This window comes from Xiphophorus hellerii, chromosome 11, assembly GCF_003331165.1.
Source record: "Xiphophorus hellerii strain 12219 chromosome 11, Xiphophorus_hellerii-4.1, whole genome shotgun sequence".
In the NCBI taxonomy this organism is placed as follows: domain Eukaryota; kingdom Metazoa; phylum Chordata; class Actinopteri; order Cyprinodontiformes; family Poeciliidae; genus Xiphophorus; species Xiphophorus hellerii.
In genome coordinates this window covers 25007115-25027963 of record NC_045682.1, presented here as the reverse complement: position 1 = coordinate 25027963, position 20849 = coordinate 25007115, and the positions used below count along the sequence as shown (strand labels likewise).

Here is a 20849-nt window from a genome sequence, read left to right as displayed (position 1 = left end):
AAACATTTTGCCAGCTGAAATTCATGGCGCCTAGATTGCTTCCTTATTCACTTTATTCCACAGTGAGTCACTCAGAGATGGCATGTGTTCCTGGACAGACAGCTTCCGATGGGAGCTCAAAGGTTTCCTGGTTAAAACTGTTTGGAAACAACCTGATGACAACATGGAGGGACGAACGTCTAATGCTAACCAAAACAGACAGTGTACAGTGAGCAACTACATTCTGATCCTGTAAAGATGAAGACACCAAACATAGAAAAGTAAAAAAATGAGAAGCACAAAATCAATAGAAAGCAAAAATTACATAATTAATTGCATAAACTGAGACAACATAAATACGATAAATTAAAATGAACTGAATTTCAAAAGACAGTTCCTGCAATATGTCCCACTGCATCATCCCACAGAGGAGGGACCTCTGACTAGAGAAGGTCAGGTTTTTATAGTTATAATGAGGGTTGACCAGCAGCAACACTGTGTACTAGAGGGCCCTGTTTGAAGATCTCGAGTTGCGTTTGGGCTCAGGAGAGGTCAGAATGTCAGCTGTATATTCTCAAGCTGACCTCTGCAAGCCTTAACCTCGTCCACCCTGGAGCCCCCTGTACCAGGTCAGGAAGGGTGGTGCTATTTTCTAAAGGTTTCCTAACACATTCAGACAGAACAAGCTCTCATAGCTACATAACCTTTCTTCAACCTGCAGTTGAAGTTTTCAGTAACATGATGGGTATTTACTGTTTTATACTGTTTATGTTCTTGTCAGGGAGTTTTTAAAAAGTTCTGGAGTTATTTAAACCCTTTTCTCACCCTCAGGTTAAGATAAGGAGCCAAACTGTAAATTTAAACTCCCCTATGTGCCTCTTATCTCTAGGTGGGCCTCACAGTTATGAATTTGTTACTGAAATGACTTCATGAATGTTATTCAAAGAAATTTTAAACATAAGATGATTTTTAGATTTTAAGCAGAGCCTTCTATTACTTGAAAATGTTGCTTATCTAGGCTTCTACTACAGTTCTTGTCTGAAGCTTTCATCCTGAATATCATATTTGTCCAATTACATTTGGGGTTTAAACTAACGCAACATTTCAGAAAAAGAAGATCTTACCAGTCAAACATGGTAGTTGGTGGTAGTTTGGTTTTCTGCTTTGCTGTTTTAGAGCCTGGACAAATTACAGTAAATTATGGTTCCTTATCTCTACCAGAAAATCCTGAAGAAAAATCTCCAGCCAGTATCTTAAATTGAAGTGCACTTAATAATGCAACAGAAAAATAATTAAATGAATGGCCTAGTCAAAGGTTTGCTTTAGAAACTGTTGCATGACCATAAATATTTTGTTCATGGTAGAAAACTCTCCAGTGAATGAAAATGCTTCAGCAAAAAATAGTGAACTGTAATTAATCTGCAGTGATGCAAAAATGTATTGTCAGTTATTACAAATATGCGATAAAATCAGCAATAAAATTCTTATATACATAGTTAAAATACAGAACCAGTTTTTTTTAGTTATTATTTCTGTCATTGTTTATAAAAATAACAAAATATATTTAGTCTTTGCCTGATATTACAATATTATTTGATGGTCTGAAATATTTAAGTGTAACAAAAAAGCTAATGGTCTTTTGTCACGCTTGGAGGTGAATACTTTTTAGTGACACTCTAGATTAATTTAGATGGATCAGGATGAAGTGATAAGGTTAAAATTAAACATTCAGGCTCAAATATGTTCACACAGCCCCACAAATGTTTGACTAAATGTCCCTAAACAAGTTCAAGTTCTCTCAGATGAACTTTGTAAATCCACTATTGAGCTTCTGGCATAATTGTGACTGGATGTTTGACCACAGTTGTTAGCAGAGACAGCAGAACCCATTTAATTTGGTTGGTGTCCCGGCGCAGACCTGAAATCTGAGCATAGTTCACAAATTTTCAGCTTCGTTGAGCTTGTCGTTCAGAAATTGTGTTGTCACATTGCTTAATCCATTCTGGATGATTTAGGCCACAAGGATTTTGAGGTTGATATAATTTTTCTCTATAATTTGTGCAACAAATCAGTAAAACTAGGATCAAAACAACGCTGCAGTATAAGTGCCAAATTCTGATATATGAATTGAAAAATACAATTCAAACAGACTCGCAGCTCATACTTTTTCTAATTGATAAACTTTTCTGTAAAAGAGATTTGGCTGATCTGTGCAGGCAGCTGCAAATGTTTGCCAAATCTAAAAGTGTAAATTATAAAGCAGAATTTCACACTTTTTCTTACTTCCCCAGCCTGGATGGTGAAGCTGTTATCAGTTCACGTTACTCTTAAAGCCTCGGAGGTTCCCAGGTTTTTCCAGCTTCCTTTCATCTAACAGAAACAGTTCAGGACTTCTTTGAGGCAAAGTGGTGACTCATCCAAATAACTTGCATTTATTTAAAGTGATGATCTTGGAATCTGTATTTGTTTATAAATGACTCCAAGAGACTTTCCCTCCTTGTGTAAGTCTGAAGTTCTCTCTCCTGAATCCTTCTTGGCATTTGAGTTGGACTGTTCTGAATTTTGAAAATGTGTCAATCCGATAAATGTTGTCCAACAAATCTGTTTTTTAAATGCTAACATAGAAAAATTTAAAAGTAGAATCACATACGATCACTTAGGAGAACAGAGCAAAAACCTTTAGCAACACTGAATGTGGAATGTGTGTATAGAATAGAATATCTATAATCTCACAGTGTGAAAATTCAAGTGTACCAGCAAAGTGATTTGCACAAATGTAAAAATAGAAAATAAAAATAAGAGACTGCATGTTGGGGGCAAATTTAAAGCATAAAATACTGTGCAGATGTAAAAAATGACATACTAAGATTCAAAGAAATGTGCAACTAAGTAGGACAATTAAAAAGAATCAATCAAAAAAGGACGTTGGTTCCTATATAATTTTGACTGTTGTGAATCTACAACACATTCAAAAATATGAATTCAAATTATGGTTTAAATAATGTACATTGTGATAATCATATGTAAACTTCTGAAAACAAATGTGAGTCTGATTATATTTATAGCCCGGAGTTATCCCCCGTTTGGACGACAAACTTTGCTCTTTGCAAAAGCCAAAAGGTCTTTAATACACATTGTGTGTTTGAATGTTTGTCAGTCAGGAAATTGGACAGGTTGAAGGTGAGGTCAGAGCCATTGTGTATGCATGTGTGTGCGCACATGTGTGTGTGTAAGTGTATAACCTGATCTGCCTCCACTTCCTATGATTAAAGGGTCGAACTTCTGATCTTAGTGTCAAGGCTTTGTTGCTTTACAGACAGATTTATTGTTGATTAAAAACAAATCCAGAGGTCAGAGGTGGAGGTGTACACCCAAAATTTTTCAGATTTATAGATATAAAAGATTAAAGTAGGCTGATAAATCAAAACATAATCATCTTCTTTTTAAATAGAAGACAAACCACACCTTGTGTATAGTACATCCACAAAAAGAGAAAATCAATTTACCCCATGTTTGAACCTCACTATGTTACAGAATATTACATGTTTCATCTCAGATGTTTCTAGTTGTTTGTTGATCACCAAATCACAGATAGATTTCTTTTCAGGGCAAAAACTTTTAAAATGCTCAAGTTTTTGAGTAAGTTAATCTTTCACACAAGACACCCAGTATGTCTTTTTTTATTGGAGCAGCAATGTGAAGATTACAAAGGAACAACGGTCTACAAAGTCACAGGATACGAGTAATGCACCCCAGAGTTGCTGTAAGCTGTAGTTCTTGCCTCCCATCGTGATTTCTTAAGTTTGCACAGACTTGCAGGCTTAAGCATCTCCCCTGGCAAACCAAATCCTCCCTCACATTGTTTGAACATTAGTATGGAGTCAGCCTTCCACAGCTTTGGTTTTTATCCAAAGTAGCTGGAGCAGATGTGTTTGGACAGTCAGGAATTCTCTGAGGTCTTTGGTGAGCAGAGAACTTGCAGAAAGGAATCGCAAATGACGTCTTTGCGTCTGTGTGGATCACAGAGAAAGATACAAACCCGATAAGAGAAACGTCTCAAAACTGTTGAGAGTACAGGCGATGTACTCCCAACAGCGTCATAACTTTGTGATGTGAGAGCTGCATCAAAGAGTGAGTGTGATTAATTTTAATATAAACAGAGAACCAAAAGCTACAGTAAGGTATAAAGAGAACAGGAGAAGGAGCAGGCAGGATGCAAGCAGAAGAAACACCAGTAATCTAAAAAAAAAAAATTATAATTCAATGACATGGTGATCAGGGGACTCTATGCAGAGGAATACTGAATATTGTGAGAAAGGCTGGAGATCAGAAACTGAGGGAAAGAGACTAATAGACAGAATTGGAGAAGAAGGAAAATAAGGGCACAGACTGACCACCGAATTTTCTGTCTTGGATTACCTCACCATAAACACAAAGCATAGAAATGAAAGCACCTTTTAATATCTACTCCAAAAATCTCAAAATTCATAAATACATACAGTGAACTACAAGTAAAACAAGCTGTCAATAAGTATTTAATATACCCAGAAATAATATTTAATATCAAAATGATGGACATTTCAATTCAGCAACACATGTGCTTTGTTTCATGTCTTGTCACATATAGACTGTTAATTCAGACTTGGACTCACTAACTCCAAAACCTTCCTTATGATTTTTGTCAGTAAGAGGAGGACTTGCTTGCTTTGAATAACTGCCTTCCTGTAAAATCCAAATATGCTTGATCTCACCTGATGGCTGGCTATTCTCCTTCCGGTTGTTCTGGTAGACAGCAAATTTATGGCCCCATTATTATGTCCTAAAGCAGCAAAGCAGCACTCTACTGCTTCCAGGTTTTTTTTGTTGATATGATACAGCTTTTTTAAAACGCATTGTTTATGAAAGACATGATGATCTGCCTGTAAAAGTAAATCTGCTGGACTTCTCATTAGAACGCAGGCAACAATTCTGATTGCTTCACCAGAAAGGACATGTTAAAGAAGAAAAAAACAAAACAAAAACAGAAAACTTAAGTGATGCAGCTTTAATGATTTAATTGAAATCCATTGTACGGATTCTAACTGCTTGAAGCTCTTTGAAAAAAAAATAATTATAACATCACTGGTCGCCATAAACATTCCAACAAAAATTAATCTACTGTCTTTTAGAACAATTTTTATAACAGTCAGTGTTGTAGTTGCAGCAGCAGCTGCTGCTACAACTAAATACAGCTATGCCTATTTATGCAGCCTGTAGAGGAGAACCACCTTCTGTGACTACAGGACTGAGAAGTGAAACTAAGCCAACATGCAACCACCGTAACAAGCGTCCATGGCAGCTACTTCAGCTGCACCTGCAAATATAAGTATCAGCAACTTTCAAATCACTGCAGTGACTCAAAATGTCAAAAGTCTCCGGAAAAGCAATGCAGCCACTGTCAGCTCTTGACATGGGAAAAAAAGACGATGCACACACAGACTTGCTGCTGCATGGGATGTAGCAGCAGGAAACAGTTTAGCGCGGTCTCAGCGGCCCCAGTGTACGCCGTATGTACAGGATGTATCTCACAGAGAAAAGAACAAACAAACTGCACTAATACAACACTGCACCTTTTTTTTCAGCTGAAGATGAATCTCTGGAGTAAACTTAATGCCTTTGGTGAAGACCTCAACTGTTCTGCTGTGTGTTGTGAAGACAGAGATTGATTATCTTTTTTATTCCAAATTAATGATCTGATTGCTACTAATAAAAGCAGGTTAAGCCACAACTGGAACAACGTCTTTATGACCAGGCATCACACATCTGCTTACATCTACCACTAAACATGGATTATCACAAGTGACAATGTAGTTTATTAGGACTTTTGGTGATATGCTAGCACAAACAGGAACAGGAAATGAAATCATTCAAACCGTCACTCCCCAAAAAGTGTGTAAGGCACAGTTGTAACCCTATAAATACATGCACATGTACCTGACACTGACGGGCCAGAAAAAGAAAGAATTAATCAAAGAAGCTCCTACGAAACTCATTGTAATTTTTATGAGCTTTTGGAGAGTTTCACAACTCAATGTGGGAGAATCTGTTGAAAGGACAATTAATCATGCACTTAAAACTGTCCTTTGAGGAAGAGTGGCTGAAAGAAAGCCATAAAAGCCCTTTTCAGTTTGTCACAACCCATATAGGCGACTTTAAACTCAAGGTGATCTGACTGGAAGAGACCAAAATATTACTTTTAGAAAAAATAAGATAGACGTGAACCTTTTTTCAGTAGTTGCTTGTTTATTGAGTTATGTTTTTACTATGTAAAGCACTTTGATCTGCCTCGTTACTGAAATGTGATATACAGATAAAGTTGACTTGATTGAATAAATTCAGGGAATTTTTGGCAAAAATATAGAGGCTGCTAAAGACACGACACTAGAAAACAACCCTAAATATACAGACAGAACAATAATGTAAAGGTTTTAGTTGTGTTTTACAATGGCTTAGTCAAAGTCCAGAAATAAAGTCTGTTGAAAATCTGCAGCAGGACTTGTATACCACACTTTTCAGATAATTATTCATATCATCTTATTAAGCACTAGCTTGAGTTGATAGCATAAAATCCCAAAAAATGTTGTTTTTTGTGATAGAATAAAACATTGTTTTGCTAACTTTAAGTGCACCGCGATCATTCAGTGGAGAGTTAAGGGGTTAATTCAGCGGAACTTTATTGGCACAGGATACCTCCAGATTAGGTGTAGGTGCAGAGGGTGGAGTGAAGCATAAGGAGGGATAGAGGAAGGGAAAAGTCACAGACAGGAAGAGGCACTGAGAGGAATGTGTTGGTCAAGAGGATATAACTATACGTAATGACCCATTTATTTATTTATTTGTTCTCTTTTAAGAACATACTGTTGTGTGAACAAGACAAACACAACAATAGACACATAGCTTACTTGTGGTGGTACTAAATTCTTTGTGATACCATATGTGGTTTCCTCCAGAGGTGAGAAAAGGGGGAAGAAACCCTGAAGATAAAGTTTCTGAGGGCTTCTTAAGTGGTTGGCCGCAGCTTTGGTTTGCACCAGCAGAGTGTTCACTGCCTCGCCCAGACAATGCAAAGTGCAGATCAGCTGGCAGACAGAAAGATAACTGACCAAGACTCTAACAATGAACCTTTGACTTCAAATGGCCAAACATGTCACTGATTAGGTATTTTTGCTGCTTGGCAAATATGGCCAAAAAGACGTCATCAGGAGGAAAGAGCTGATTAAAGGACGGCGAAAGATAGAAAAATAAAAGGAGTCTGTGTGGAGCGCTTTCTGCAAAGCTTGAGTGCTTCCTGTCTCCCTTAAGCAGCTCAAAGCACAAAGCATGACTGCACTGTCAATACACAAATCATCTGACAGAAGCCTGGCCTTATCTAGACAACATGCGACTTCTTTCCACCAACAAGCATCACTCCGTGCTTGTAAAATAAAACATACTTCAGTAAAAGCCACAAAACAGGGGTTGGGTGTGTTAATGAGTGTGTGGATTGTGTTGGGTTGCTTCTTTGCAGCTCTACTGCTGGCATCCTGCTCTTATTTCACATCAATATCTCCACCCATGTGGTCTGTGTGGGTGGTTATTATTGAGGTTATGCTCATGATCAGACTGCCAGAACGCAATGTTCACAGAAGAGACAGTCAGATGGCTCAACCTGGTGATTTTGGCTAGTTTGTGTTTTGGCTTGTGGGTCGTGCTTCTGCTGAAGGTTCTCAGACTCTGTTTCTCACAACACTATAGAGCAATTATATTAGGGGACTTATTCAAAAAGATTATTAACTTTAGTGTCCAGCAAAATCAATTATACAACTAGAAGTTTTTCATATTTTGTGAAGATTTTAAGCATAAACGTCAATGTATTTTATTGCTGTGGATCAAAACAAAGTTCAGATGTGGGAGGAAAATATTTGTGGTTTCAAATGGAAGATCTTCCATATGTGGCAGACATATGTCCTTTAACCTGCAATAACAAATAAAATGTGGTGCAGCAAGTTACATTCAGAACAAATAAAATCCTCTGGTGATTAATTTGACCTCCAAATAAATACAAATGTCCAGAAAAGCTCTCATGGGTTTATTAAAACATATTAAAGAGAACAATATCCAGGCCATGATGCACACAAGACATTTCTAGAATAATTCTGTGCGAATCTCCAGGCAGAGTTAGAAAGGTCAATTCATCATCCACAGATGAAAAGAGAACGGTACCAGTATCAATTGGACTGTTCACTTAATAATACTCTCTTTTAAGAGTAACCAATGCTTACATTATTATTTTTTCATAATAAATGAAAAACAAATTGTGATATAATAAAATTATAATATTACATAAAATAAATATTCATTGTTTTTGGGACATATTTTTTACAAGAAATTCCCTTTTTAAAGCCATTTACATTTTTTCTCCATAATCAGAAGTCTGTATCAACAAACTTCCTTGCTTCCTCTGGGATTTTGACAGAATCATTTTTTAACACTGTGTTTATGTTTCTGTCTTGTCTCCGTTCCTTCCAAACATTTCAGATGTGATTATGTTTTGCGCTCATTGTAGCCCACTTCAGGAAACGAATGTGTTCTTCTCTTACCATTTCTGAAAATCCTTTTAGCAGTGGCTTTTTCATCATTGCCCTGTTGGAAGTATCAGTGGTGCCAAGGATTTAGTTTTTCTTAAGACTGCTTGATGTTTTTCCCATGGTTTCATTGTAACATTTGACCCAGGGATATGTGATGATACCTTAGGGAAGGCAATGCATGCAACCACCACTGTCATGCAATGAATGTGAGTATTCATGCCACTCAAGGCAGAAACTAAGACAGTGCACAATGCTTAAGTGATGGCTACCAATAAACAATCCCACAGCTCCATGACAGTCCATCCGCTCCTTGGTCAGAAGCGGAGCCAACCAAACAGTAGACAAGAACTTGCAGTACATATTCACAACAACTCATCAAATGGCTCATTTTAGGTGCAACTGAATAATGAAAGTACTTAGGCCTCTAATAAGCTGAGTTAGAAATTGTACCTTGAGGTGTTTTGTGCCATTAGGAAAACAAAGCACAAACAGTACTATGAGATCTACCTCCCAGCTAGCTGGAAGCACGTGAGTACATTGAAGGAGGTGGTGGAATATTATGCTGGGAAGAAACAAGGCTAGGAATCATTTTCCAAGAGAAAGCTACCATGATCTAGTCCTGGATGGACTCATGGATGTGGCAACTATCCAAACAATCAAAGGTGTCTTGATTTAAGTGTCTGCAATGTATAATTTGCCCTTAAACTGACCGTCATGGATTCAAGGCAAGGTACACTTTCGGGATTTTCCCAGTACTTTTCAGGACAAACAGCCATACATAGACAAATACTTGAGGCTAATTCAGAGTAAAAAATCAACCCAATAGTCATGCTTTTGATAGGTGGGACTGTGGTTGCAGTTTGACGGTCAACTTATTTAAAGAAATAATGACAAAGTAGGTGGAGGTGAAATTTTGCCATTTTGCTGCCTGACTAAACTAACATGTTTGACAAGAAAAACAGAAAACAGCCTATCACATTCAAGCAACCTGTTTTTACACAAGCTTGGAGCCAAATGTCAGACTACAAAGCAATGTGAGTGAGCATGTTTTACTGAATGTTTAAAATCGCACAACATTCCAGCAGCCAAAGCGGAGGTTTGTGGTTTTGCTTCACAGCTTCTACATGTGATCCAAAGATCTGGATCTGAAAAAAAGAAGTCGTCCTACATAATGAATATTAAGGTATAGACTCCTAAAACCTTAAATGTACTGTCTGCAGCTGAGTTGTCAAGAGTACACCTCAGGCATGCCTTATACTCTAAAAGCTGTTCCTTGTTGTCTGATAGGCTACTGTCCTGCTGTGATGTCATGAGTGCTTGCTTTAAATAAGGGCAACAGGCTCAGCTGCTTCAAAGTGTGGTTGAGGGCTGAAAAGACTGAGTACACACATGAGTGAGAACAAAGAGGAAGGGGCAAGACAAAGTGCTTGTGTAACAGTTTCAATACCTTATCAAAAGGTGGAGCCCGACCTTCTGAGAAGCACGGTTCGAATATGTTGTGGATTTAAAAGAACTGCGAGAATGAAATTATTGGACTGAAGAGAGCAAAGCCTGGAGGTAAGAAAACAGCACTGCAAGTCTGCTTTACATACATGAGCTCCATTCACTCTGTGTTCCCATGGGTGCATTTACATATGAATTAAAAAACTGACACCTACTCTTATTGCTAATTAAATGTTTTAGAAAAATATTATTAAAACAGTTAATGCCATCTTGTTTGTCTTAAGGATTTGGCTTCAAATTAGAAATTAGAAATAAGATAATCCACTTTTTTCTGAAGGATTTTATCTCACATTAAGTAAACCATTCAGATTCTGTTTCTTATATTCTCAGTTGCCAGATGGAATAAAATAGTATAGCAGAAAATAATTTTTTGAACCAGTCAAAATGATCAAACATGGTTTGTGTTATTTGGACAGTAAAATGTTTTCAGTCTTGTACTTAACAGTTTGTTCTGGTGACATGTTTATTCTACTGAGTACAGAAAAAGCTGGGGGTTTAGGCACTTATTAATGTTGTTTAAATGTGTGACCGAGTCTGTTTTTTGTATTTAGGGCTGTGGGTAATTCATCTGAGCTTTTGCTGAAATATTTTGATATTTACACATCAGACAATCATTTAGGGTTGATCATGGGTGTCTTTTTAGTGATCTCTAGCATGGAGATGGTCAGAATCCGTGTTGCAAGCTGTGTTTTTGCAGGTAATTGTCAAGAAAGTTATTGATCAGCTGCACAGGACAGCAAACAGTTCAAGAGTCATGAGTTTAAAGGGTAAAAGGGGGATCTGATAAACACTGGGCATAGCAGAAATTTATAAATCATCATAAAATGCTTGTAATATAATATATAAAATAATGCCTGAAATAGTGAGCACCACATCATCATCTCTCATGGCCAGCCTCTCCTCTACCCATTCATTATGTCTGAATGAAGGTGAGCACAGGTAATGAAAGATTGATTTTTAAAATGAGTTTCCTGATGATCCATCATATTTCTGACATGTAATATGCACAAGAATGTGGACTTTTTCTTTCTAATGACAAATCTAAAAATCCAAAAGAAAGACTTACAATTCAGACTCAACAAAAAATAAATAAATCTGAGATCCTTTTGAGTCATGCTGACAGAATTGCTTACATAGGAGAGCAACTTCTCCGATTTTCATAAAACAACAAACCTGTCATGGTCTGCCTTGGCACTTTCAATGTGTCCTAAATATTCAGCGCCTTTTCTCGCTGGCATGCTGTGGAGCTGAGTAAACATATGCGAATCAATGCCGCTCCTTACAAATGCCATCAAATTGCTCTCCAAGTGTTTAGATTATGCTGGAATTAAGCCAGTTAACATTTTAAGCGGAAAATCCTGTTAACCTAACAGCATTTACAGACATCCTATACATGTGAATATTAAATAAGCGATGCCACTCTAAAGGAATACTTTTGATTATTTTAAACTGAGGATTTGTAAAGTCTTTATTTGTAAAATGTTCCTTACCCGCAGTAAAAAAATAAAAAAATCACAGCTGTAGAGACCTAACAGCCAGATGGTCACTTCATTTTAGTTGATTTGATTTATTTAATCAAAGTCTAAAGTCAGTCCTCAAGGGTTGGCATTCTGGATCCTTTAGTTCTCTCTGGATCAACACACCTGAATCAAATGATGGTTCATTAGCAGCCCTCTGCAGAACTTTGACATACCAGGTAGTTGGACCATTTGAATCAGCTGTGTTGGAGCAGACACAGATCTAAAAACGGCAAGACGCCTGACCTCGAGGAGCAGAGCTGGACACCCATGATCTATTTAAAACAACTAAAACTAAAAAAAAACTAAACTCTATAGGATGTAGTTCTAGGTTAATGTTTGGTTAGTTAACCCAAGTCAAGAACTGACAGTATTGTATAACTTCACAGTCACAGTGTAATTCTGTAAATATAAAAATCTGTAATAATATTTAGATTGTGACATCAATTAGTTTACAGGATATGCGACTTATTCTGCTCCAATTCATAATCTTCCATACCTTAGTTGACAAAAGATTTAACCATTAAGGGCATGTTTTTTACTAAAAGTACTACAAGGTGTATTTCATATTGATACTACACGTACTGAGAGGCTGGTATTTCTTCTTGATAAAGTCCAGATTCTATTTCAGCATGTCAGCTGACAAAATCTTCATTCACTTAATTTAAATACAGAATCTGTGCTGTTATTTCTGCTTTATATAACTCCATAGTGTTCAGTGAACAAAGCTTGAAGTCATTAAATTCATTAAGCCACAACTTCATTCCTCTGATTTTTTTTTTCTTTTGCTGCAAACTCTCACTCTGCCTGTTTTTGCTCATGTGCTGTAAATTGAGACATTAAGACCAGTTTAGATAGCTATATTATAGCTTTAGGTCTAAAGAGAAAATGAGGGCACAGGCATAGATTTTCAGCAGCAGCTCAGCTCAAAGACAAATATAACACAAAGTCACTAAGCAGGTAAGTTTAGTTTCACAAAATTAAGCTTCAGGATAAAAAAATCTAAATAAAGAAGCTAGATGTTGTCCTAAGTTAACCAATTTATGCCTTTTGTTTACTTCCAGTTAGATCAGAGTGGAAAGAGCTACACTCATCATGTAAAAAACAGTATTGTTATGTTCAAAGTTCATTTTTGGAAGACATCATTGATACATGTGTTGTTTTCTCACAAGTAATGTTACTTGCATTACTGCCAAGTAATGTTGGCAGACCCTTAAGACCTTAATTTACTTGATCAGCTGATTGTCTATTACCTCATTTCCAGACAACTGTTAACCTTTCCTGCTCAGTCTTCTGACCTGGTCGGAGGACACAGGGCAGTTCTTCCTCCAGGGCCGAAGTGAAGTCTACTTCGGGGTTAACTCCTTCATACGCCTTGAACATGAACCACACGGTGGCTGGAAGTTCACTTTTAATAGCGCCAGCTTACAGTTGAAAGCTTCACAGACATTTTTCCCTTAGCCACTGCTCCGGTCGCCGGCTACGCTCACCACTCACACATACGTACCGTCTCTTCTTCGCTCCCCCAGCCTCCCGGTTCTTCTTGTTTTTAGCACGCAGCGCCCCCCTTCTGACCGGAGGACGGCTGCCACACATCTCGCTCACCTACACTCAACATGCACACCACTTACTGAGCTATCATCACATACAGTGGAGGCGCTTTCCGCAACACAACCATAAAATGCGCAAATTTTTTTTACAAAATCCAAAGGTTTATCATACTATTGTTTGAAACAATGCAGTACAAAGCAGTAACTTTTAAGGTTCAACAGTGTCTTGAGAAAATTTAGCCCTTTAATTTCTGGTAATATAACATATCATGTGGATTTGAATGTTTTCCATTTGAGTAGTTTTAATTAGTTGGTTTGACTATTTGTTAGGTTTACTTTCCACAAAATCACGGTGATATGACATCTGTCTACTACAGTTTTGAAACAACCACTGAAAATAACTTTACAGAATTTCACTTAAAGCATTCAAACTCTCCTCATTAAGTTTACAGTTAGTATCATCTGAGAAGATAGATGTCTTTCCTATGAAGACCTCCATATCCTGAACCCGTGCTGACCTAACAGTGCTAACCATCCCCCTATGTTTGACATGGACGGTCAGAATAGCAAACAAGGAACAGCATGCATCTGCTGTCAATTAGGCCACCTCAGTAAAAGAGCTGTTCTGGCCAGCCAGTCAGCCCTGTGTAAATAAAAGTGCTTTGTTCATGCATTACATGTAATAAATAAATGCTTATGAAGTCAAAAGTTTATAGTCATGGCCTGATGCGGAAAAGGTCACCTTGTTTTAATTCTCTTACATGTCTGCGTTCAGCATTTTACTTACTGCAGCTGTAAATTGCATCCAGCACAACTGCAGCAATAAGGGTTTTGTTTTATTGCCATTTCTTTCAGCTCCTTTGTTTTGGTCGGTCTGTACCTTTGTTACATAATACGCATTTTACTTTAGCTGCAGGCTGTTGCAAGCCCAGCTTGTTCCCAGCTTCAACCCGTTTGCTTGTTGTATACTTAAGTGGGCTGATTAGCACAGAGTGCAAAAGCAAAGTGTACAAAGTGTACACTCTGATCCTTGGAACATGTTCGGAAAAATGTTCTAGACTTCTGATGACATGATGGTTTGAACAGAGACATTTGTGTCTTCAATATCCTTTTCTGCATTTTGCACAGCTCTCTTTGACTTAATAACTTCAATATAGGCTGAGACAAAGTGAAGAACTGACAAGATATTATAGCAGTAACACATGCTGCCAGTGAATTAATATTATCTGACCTGAGATAAAATGCAAAGAGATGCAAAAAGCTGAACTCATAATAACACCAATGAACATTTGGCTTCCACTGTGAATGACCACATGAGAAGTTCATGAGACAGAGACAGGATCCAGAGCATCAGTGAAAGGTTTGGTAAAAGCATTTACATTAAACATAGCCTATTTTAAATATCACTGACCTTTTGCAAAGAAATAATTATCTTCATATAAGCAGATGGTGTAATTATGCAAAAGTATGACACATTCATTTAAAGAGAGAGGTGAGCAGCAGTCTGTCTGATGGGGAGTTTTGCATTCAGACCAATCGTTAAAGGAGACACCCTTCCTCATTTAACGCTGCATATCATTTCCTATATAGTGACATTATTTCTGTAAATATGTCACTCCCCTGCAAAGTGAAAACATTAGCAGGTTGATTCATCTTAAGAATTTGAGTCGTAAACTAGTATTGAAAAAAATGTATTTGTCTGTCCCACATAGTGACAGAAATTCTTCTTTTAATCGAAAATTCAGAATTTATACAGATTAAAGTGATATATATTACCAATTTAGGAGCAACAATATGTTCAAAGTATAAATAATTACACAATAAGTACAAAGACAAAAACACATTGTCAGAGAAAATTAATCGTAAAGAAAACAACAATCCTTTAATGCATCTTAAAAAACCAAATCATTCTAATAGAGTATCCATTTTAGGTGTAATTCAACTTCTAGTGCTTTATTTTTTAAAAGCACTATAAGGTTTTAAAAAAAAACTTATTGTTTTTTAACCAATGAGTAGCGTAACCCAGAGAATGGTCCTGTTGGAACTCATTACTTTCTAGACTTGATTCAAGGTTAGAGTTTATTATGGGAAGGTGCTAAAAATATTTTACTGGTTCCTATTTTAGCCTCCTCCCAGTTTAAACTCTACTACAGTTAGGCCTTTCCTTTTAAATTTTAGCACATACAACACATGTGAGTGGCATGTCACCCATCTTGATTATCAGTGTTTACATTTAAATATATGAGTAAAATAACATAACCTCAGTGATAATATTAATTAATTAATTTAACAAAATTAGAAGTTCAGCTGCTTAAAGCATTTCTTGAGCAATTATGTCTCAATACAATGAAAAAATATCTCTGCAAAAAAAAGATGTATAATTAGTCAATTGCGAGTTTAAAAGCAGACATATCAGCTGTTCCTCTGTGTGGGTGACACTCCTTCAGGGACATGTTACACAGGCTTTATGCAGTAAAAATATATGGAATATTGCAAACTTTGTCTAACTCATAAGTAGTTTTTAGTCCAATTTAAGGTGCAACTGTAGTGAAATAATCACAAGTTATGTCTATAGAACTTCAGTCCTCAACTGAGATTACTTTCCTCTCCTTTGCTTTACAAGTTAGAGACATGGAAGTCTGAAAAATCATGTAAAGTTAATAACAGTCACACTTTTTCCCCAAGTTTTTGAGGGATTTTAAAGTTTTTTTAAGTTCAAAAGTATCATCGCTTGGACAAAATCATTGATTATGGTTTTAAAATAATAAAAAACGTCATTGCAAAGGATCGTCTCACAATTAGTTCCTCTATAATCCGTTTCCGCTGCACATTTGCAAAAGGTTTGTAATGAATATAGTTTTAATCACATTCTGAAGTCTTTGTTGCTGTAAGTGGAGATGTGTGTCACTACATTACTGATGCTGTAACAGGAAGAAGCTGAGTTTGGAGACAATTGAATTTTGTTCTGGAGTTTAACCAGAGCGAATAAAAAATGACATTTTAGCAATGAGACAGGAAGCTGAAATCCTGGTCTTAGCTCTTATTCACTTGAATCTGCATCTGTTAAATAAAAGACTCTTCAAAAATTCATCTTTTCACAAAGTTTGCAGAGAATTTAAATCAGTTATAGAGTGCAGCTGGTGTGAATGAGTCAATGGTGAAAGTTTTTATTTAAAATTCACATGGAGACATTTTTCTTGTCTGCTACAGACTACATATTTGGCCACACAGATGAGAGGGAGTAAAGATTCAGAGACAGTCAGATCAATAAGCTGCATTTTTACTTGTTTCATGTTTATCCTCACTTAACTTGAGCCTGTAAAAAACTGTAGATGTTACATGTATGTTATTGAACCTTATCACATGCATCGTAAAAGATTTAACCTCCTCTTATGTTCTTATTGCTTCTCAGATTGCTTAATCATTATCACCAACTATTTTTTATTGTTTGTCTTGACAGTAGATCATGGGAGGTGTGACTTTTGTGCCACTATCCACGAACCAGACACAACTCAGCAATATCACCAATTCATCACCAGAATATAATGATGTGGAACTTGTGCTGCTTGGTGTTGCCATGGCTATTCTTGTCCTAGCAATAGTTTTTGGTAAGTATAAAAAATGCCAGTCACAGTGTCTTGCAAACATTTTCTCTGTTACATTTTGCTTTACAAACACAAATCTCCTTGCGTTCCTTTGGATTTTATGTGATAAACCAACAGCAAAGAATTGGAAGCAGAGGAAAATAGAAGCAAATCTTGAGCAACTTTAAGTATAAATATTGTGGTGTGTATTTGTTTTCATGTACGCTGAGTGGTTAAACCACCAGTTGCTGCCAGTTTTTGGGATTATGTCTCCATTATCAAAAAATATCCTGAGACTGGCATTTTTAATATTTGTCTTTGCTTAACCTCAGTCAGTGTGGATAGAGAGCGTATGTGAACAAAATATTTTCCAATCTTGTCAAAGATTTTTGAATGGGTTTAGATTTGGGCTTTGACTAGGCCATTCTAACACTTCAGGAGACGTATATCTAAACCATTCTTTTACATCTCCAGCTGTCTCTTTAGGATAACTGTCCAGCTGTAAATTGAAAATCTGATTCCTAAAACATTTTTTTCTGTTTTATCCGGTGACTGCATCATTCTTCATGATGCTGTTCACTGGTGTTTACAGTACAGGTTACATTACACGCAGGTGGACTCTTTTTAATAATTAAATAACCTCAGAAAGTGACTGACTGCAGTTGATTTTATTTATGGGGCTGAAAATAAAGACATGGTACACCATTCGGCGTTTTAGTTTTGAGAAAAGTTAAGAATCTTTGCCAATTTTCTTTCACTTTATACTCATGTACCAATTCGTACTCTGTTCACATCCCAGTAAAATTAATTGTGGTTGCAGAGTGACAACATTTTAAAAAAATTCCAGTAGTGTGAATACTTTTGTAAGGAGCTGCACTTTCATTGGCTGGATTATTGGAGAATCAAACCTGATTGATTTTATGCTTTTAGTTCAATAGTCATTGTTTTCTGTGCAGGTAATGTGTTGGTGATTACAGCCATCCTGCGCTTCCAGAGGCTCCAAACTATCACCAACCTCTTCATTGCCTCACTGGCGGTTGCTGACCTCATCATGGGTGTGATTGTGGTCCCTTTTAGCTCCAGTAACATCCTGCTGAAAAGCTGGATGTTCGGAAACTTCATGTGTGACTTCTGGACGGCAACTGATGTGTTGTGTGTGACAGCCAGCATAGAAACACTGTGTGTGATTTCTCTGGACCGCTACCTTGCTATTACGAGGCCTCTCCGCTATCCGACACTGCTCACCAGGTAAGGCAGCTTTTAAACGATAAATATATGAATCATTTTAATTTTAAGAAGAAAACCGTGTTTAAAATTCCAGTCAGATAAATACTGCAAGTTGTTTTCAATCTATTGACAAAGTTTCTTGGGTGTGGCCAGAAGAGCAGGTTGGTGGAAAATGTTAACCTACCAGCCCCTTAAGACCTGAAGCACATTTTGCAAATGTATGCAGTTGACCTTAGCTATCCATTCTCTAGCTAATAGGTTAAGCTCTGCCAAGGTAATTATTAACCCTTTTAACTCTGCGTCATTATGTACTTCCGCCAAAACGTGCAGTTCTTTAATGCTCCTGAAAGAACATGGGTTTGTTTTTCTTTCTTAATGTTAAGACATGTAAAAATCAACCAGTTGGTGTGTTGTTTAAAGTAAAATGGGAAACTGAACAGCTGGCTTACAATACCACCTGTTTACAAATGAATGCCATGTTTTACCAAGCATGCAAAAGCTATGAGCAAACTTGAGTTTTTGCTGTTTTGTAGATCACTTTAGTCGTTTAGAGGTGGATACTGGTTTAAAAATGAAAAGAATCTGGATTTGCAAAGTTCCAAAGGATTGAGATCACTGGACTTTTTCAGTTCTTGCTTTGGCAAAATGCTTGTAGTATCTACTGCAAGCCAACTCTTTAGCTCAGACAGACTGAATGAGTTGAGCTTTGACTAAAAGTCAGGTTGAGTCAAGCCACATTGAGTATGTACTTGTGGAAAAGAGTTATTTATGCACCAGACAACACAGAGAAAATGCTAATCACTGCACTCCGTCTGGAACGCAATTAAATAACTCAAACAATGAAAATTTTATGATGGAAAATTTCAGAGCTTTTGAAACAGTAATGTTTTATAACCTTGTTTTACATTGATACCATCAACAGACCAATGCCCCCAACTTTACCCTATTTTGACATTTCAAACTGCAGATGCATATCTGAGAAACCCTAACACAAACTAATCTGGTTAGTCTCCAAGCAACTCGGGCTTCAAAGTGTTTTCATTCCAAGTCTCATAAAATGGCCTCTTTCAGAAAGGCCATTTAGGAAACCACTTTACAAAGTGGTTTCCTAAAAGGCAACATTTACAGGTAGATGTTTTGTTTCCTGATTTATAACAACAGTTACTGATCTGCGTGCTTTTATCATCTTTCCCATGTTTAAACTTTCTTGTCTGTTGATGCTTTCCAGGGCTCGGGCTTTCACTGTGGTGTTTGTGGTTTGGGCAGTGGCCTCGCTCATCTCCTTCCTGCCCATCTATCTCAAAGTCTGGGTGTCAGACAAAAAATCAGCTGTTGAATGCTTATACAGTGAGACCTGCTGTGAATTCAACACCAGCGCAACATATGCAGTCTGTTCCTCAATTGTGTCTTTCTATCTTCCGCTGGTGGTGATGATTTTCCTTTACACCCGTGTATTCCAAGAGGCTCAGAAGCAGCTGGAAAAGATCCGAGGAAGGCAACGGCACTTCTACCACCTACATAAGTCTGCACTGTTGACTTACCCAGAAGACAGCCCTGCAATGAATAAACTCAGGACAGGAGCGGATGGAGAGGACAGACTGAACATGCAGAAAACTGAGGATATGGACAACAGGCAAGAGGAGAAGAGAGAAGAAAATAGAGTGAGGATAGAAAAAGAAGGCAGGCAATCTGCTGCAAAGCGTCTCAAGTTCTGTCTTAAAGAGCACAAGGCTGTGAAAACTCTGGGAATCATCATGGGAACTTTCACATTGTGTTGGCTACCATTTTTCATTGTCAATATTGTCGTAGCGTTTGTAGATCTCGATGACTATAAGGAACTATTTCGATTCCTTAACTGGCTAGGTTATTCCAACTCTGCCTTCAACCCCCTCATCTACTGCCGCAGTCCTGATTTCTGGCACGCCTTTCAGGAGATCCTTCATTTGAGGGGCAGAATCTTTGGATGGAAGGGGGCATGTGGATGGTGTAGTGAGAGACACAACTACCCCAATACTCCACAGAGGCAGAATGGGAACTCAGACTTGAGTCGTGTCAGGGGACTGGACACTCAGGAAACATCAGTGTGGAAAGGAAGTCTGGAGAGCTCAATTCAAGACAGCTCTCTGACCCTGGCTCTACCAGCGTCATGCTCAGAGCAGGTTCTAGATGTAGCTCCGGGTTCCTCGACCAGTTGGGAGGAAAACAGCTCCCGCAGTAGGACTTGTAAGGAAAATGTTGCTTCTATTGCTTGACCAAAAACAATGACATTAGACCTTAAATTAAAGGGGTAGTATCATGTAAAATTAACTTTTTTGAGCTTTGCATAATATATTAATTTTATTCCCTTATCAAAAACATACATGTAGTGTTGCCTCAATTCTTTAAAAGCATGTTTGAGAAATCTTTTAATCTCAAATGCCAACTGTTCAACTGTCCAAAACGCCTGGCTAGACCTAGCTCCACCTTTGAGGACGCAGCTCCTCCCAGGAGTTACAGTTTCCAAGCTTCTGCCTCACAGAGCATCCCTCTCATTAGGGTCTTCCCCCCTACTCAGCTCCTTCAGACTAGCCAGCACCAATTAGCAAACACCTGGTGGCACTGTGCTTCTGCTGAGCTTATTATACGAGCTACTTCTCAGTGCAATGCTGGTAAAATGTTGCTAAAAGGCTAATGGAGGAGTACTGTTGTGATGACTTCCTGAAGGCAAAGTTTCAGAAAGAGTAGGAGTTTTTAAAGAGACAGAGACCCAATTACAAGGAGTTAAATCAGGAAATTAAATTTTCTCTAAATCCTATTTGATATGTAACAACTGAAGGTAACATAGTTGGTTGATTATAATATAAAATGGCACTATATGCCTGGAAAACACATAATACTGCCCCT

General features: G+C 37.5%; 1 protein-coding gene across 2 annotated transcripts; it reads left to right on the top strand.

The window, feature by feature from the left end:
- Positions 1–9952: 9952 nt before the first annotated feature.
- On the top strand, positions 9953–20609 carry adrb2b (adrenoceptor beta 2, surface b). Of its 2 annotated transcripts, none has more exons than XM_032575605.1 (4): positions 9953–10142; positions 16619–16763; positions 17696–17987; positions 19195–20609. In XM_032575605.1, exons 2-4 carry the CDS (start codon positions 16622–16624, stop codon positions 20216–20218), a joined length of 1458 nt encoding a protein of 485 aa, XP_032431496.1. In that variant the 5' UTR covers positions 9953–10142; positions 16619–16621; the 3' UTR covers positions 20219–20609. The 2 variants fall into 2 exon arrangements, with proteins under 2 accessions (XP_032431496.1, XP_032431495.1); XM_032575604.1 differs by having other exon boundaries at positions 16616–16763.
- Positions 20610–20849: the final 240 nt, after the last annotated feature.

Bases quoted from the DNA above. Each gene is read 5' to 3' on its own strand.
- adrb2b (XM_032575605.1), top strand. From the start codon at position 16,622: ATGGGAGGTGTGACTTTTGTGCCACTATCCACGAACCAGACACAACTC. The intron at 16,764-17,695 runs GTAAGTATAAAA...TTTTCTGTGCAG, and splicing joins TGTCCTAGCAATAGTTTTTG to GTAATGTGTTGGTGATTACA. The intron at 17,988-19,194 runs GTAAGGCAGCTT...GATGCTTTCCAG, and splicing joins TATCCGACACTGCTCACCAG to GGCTCGGGCTTTCACTGTGG.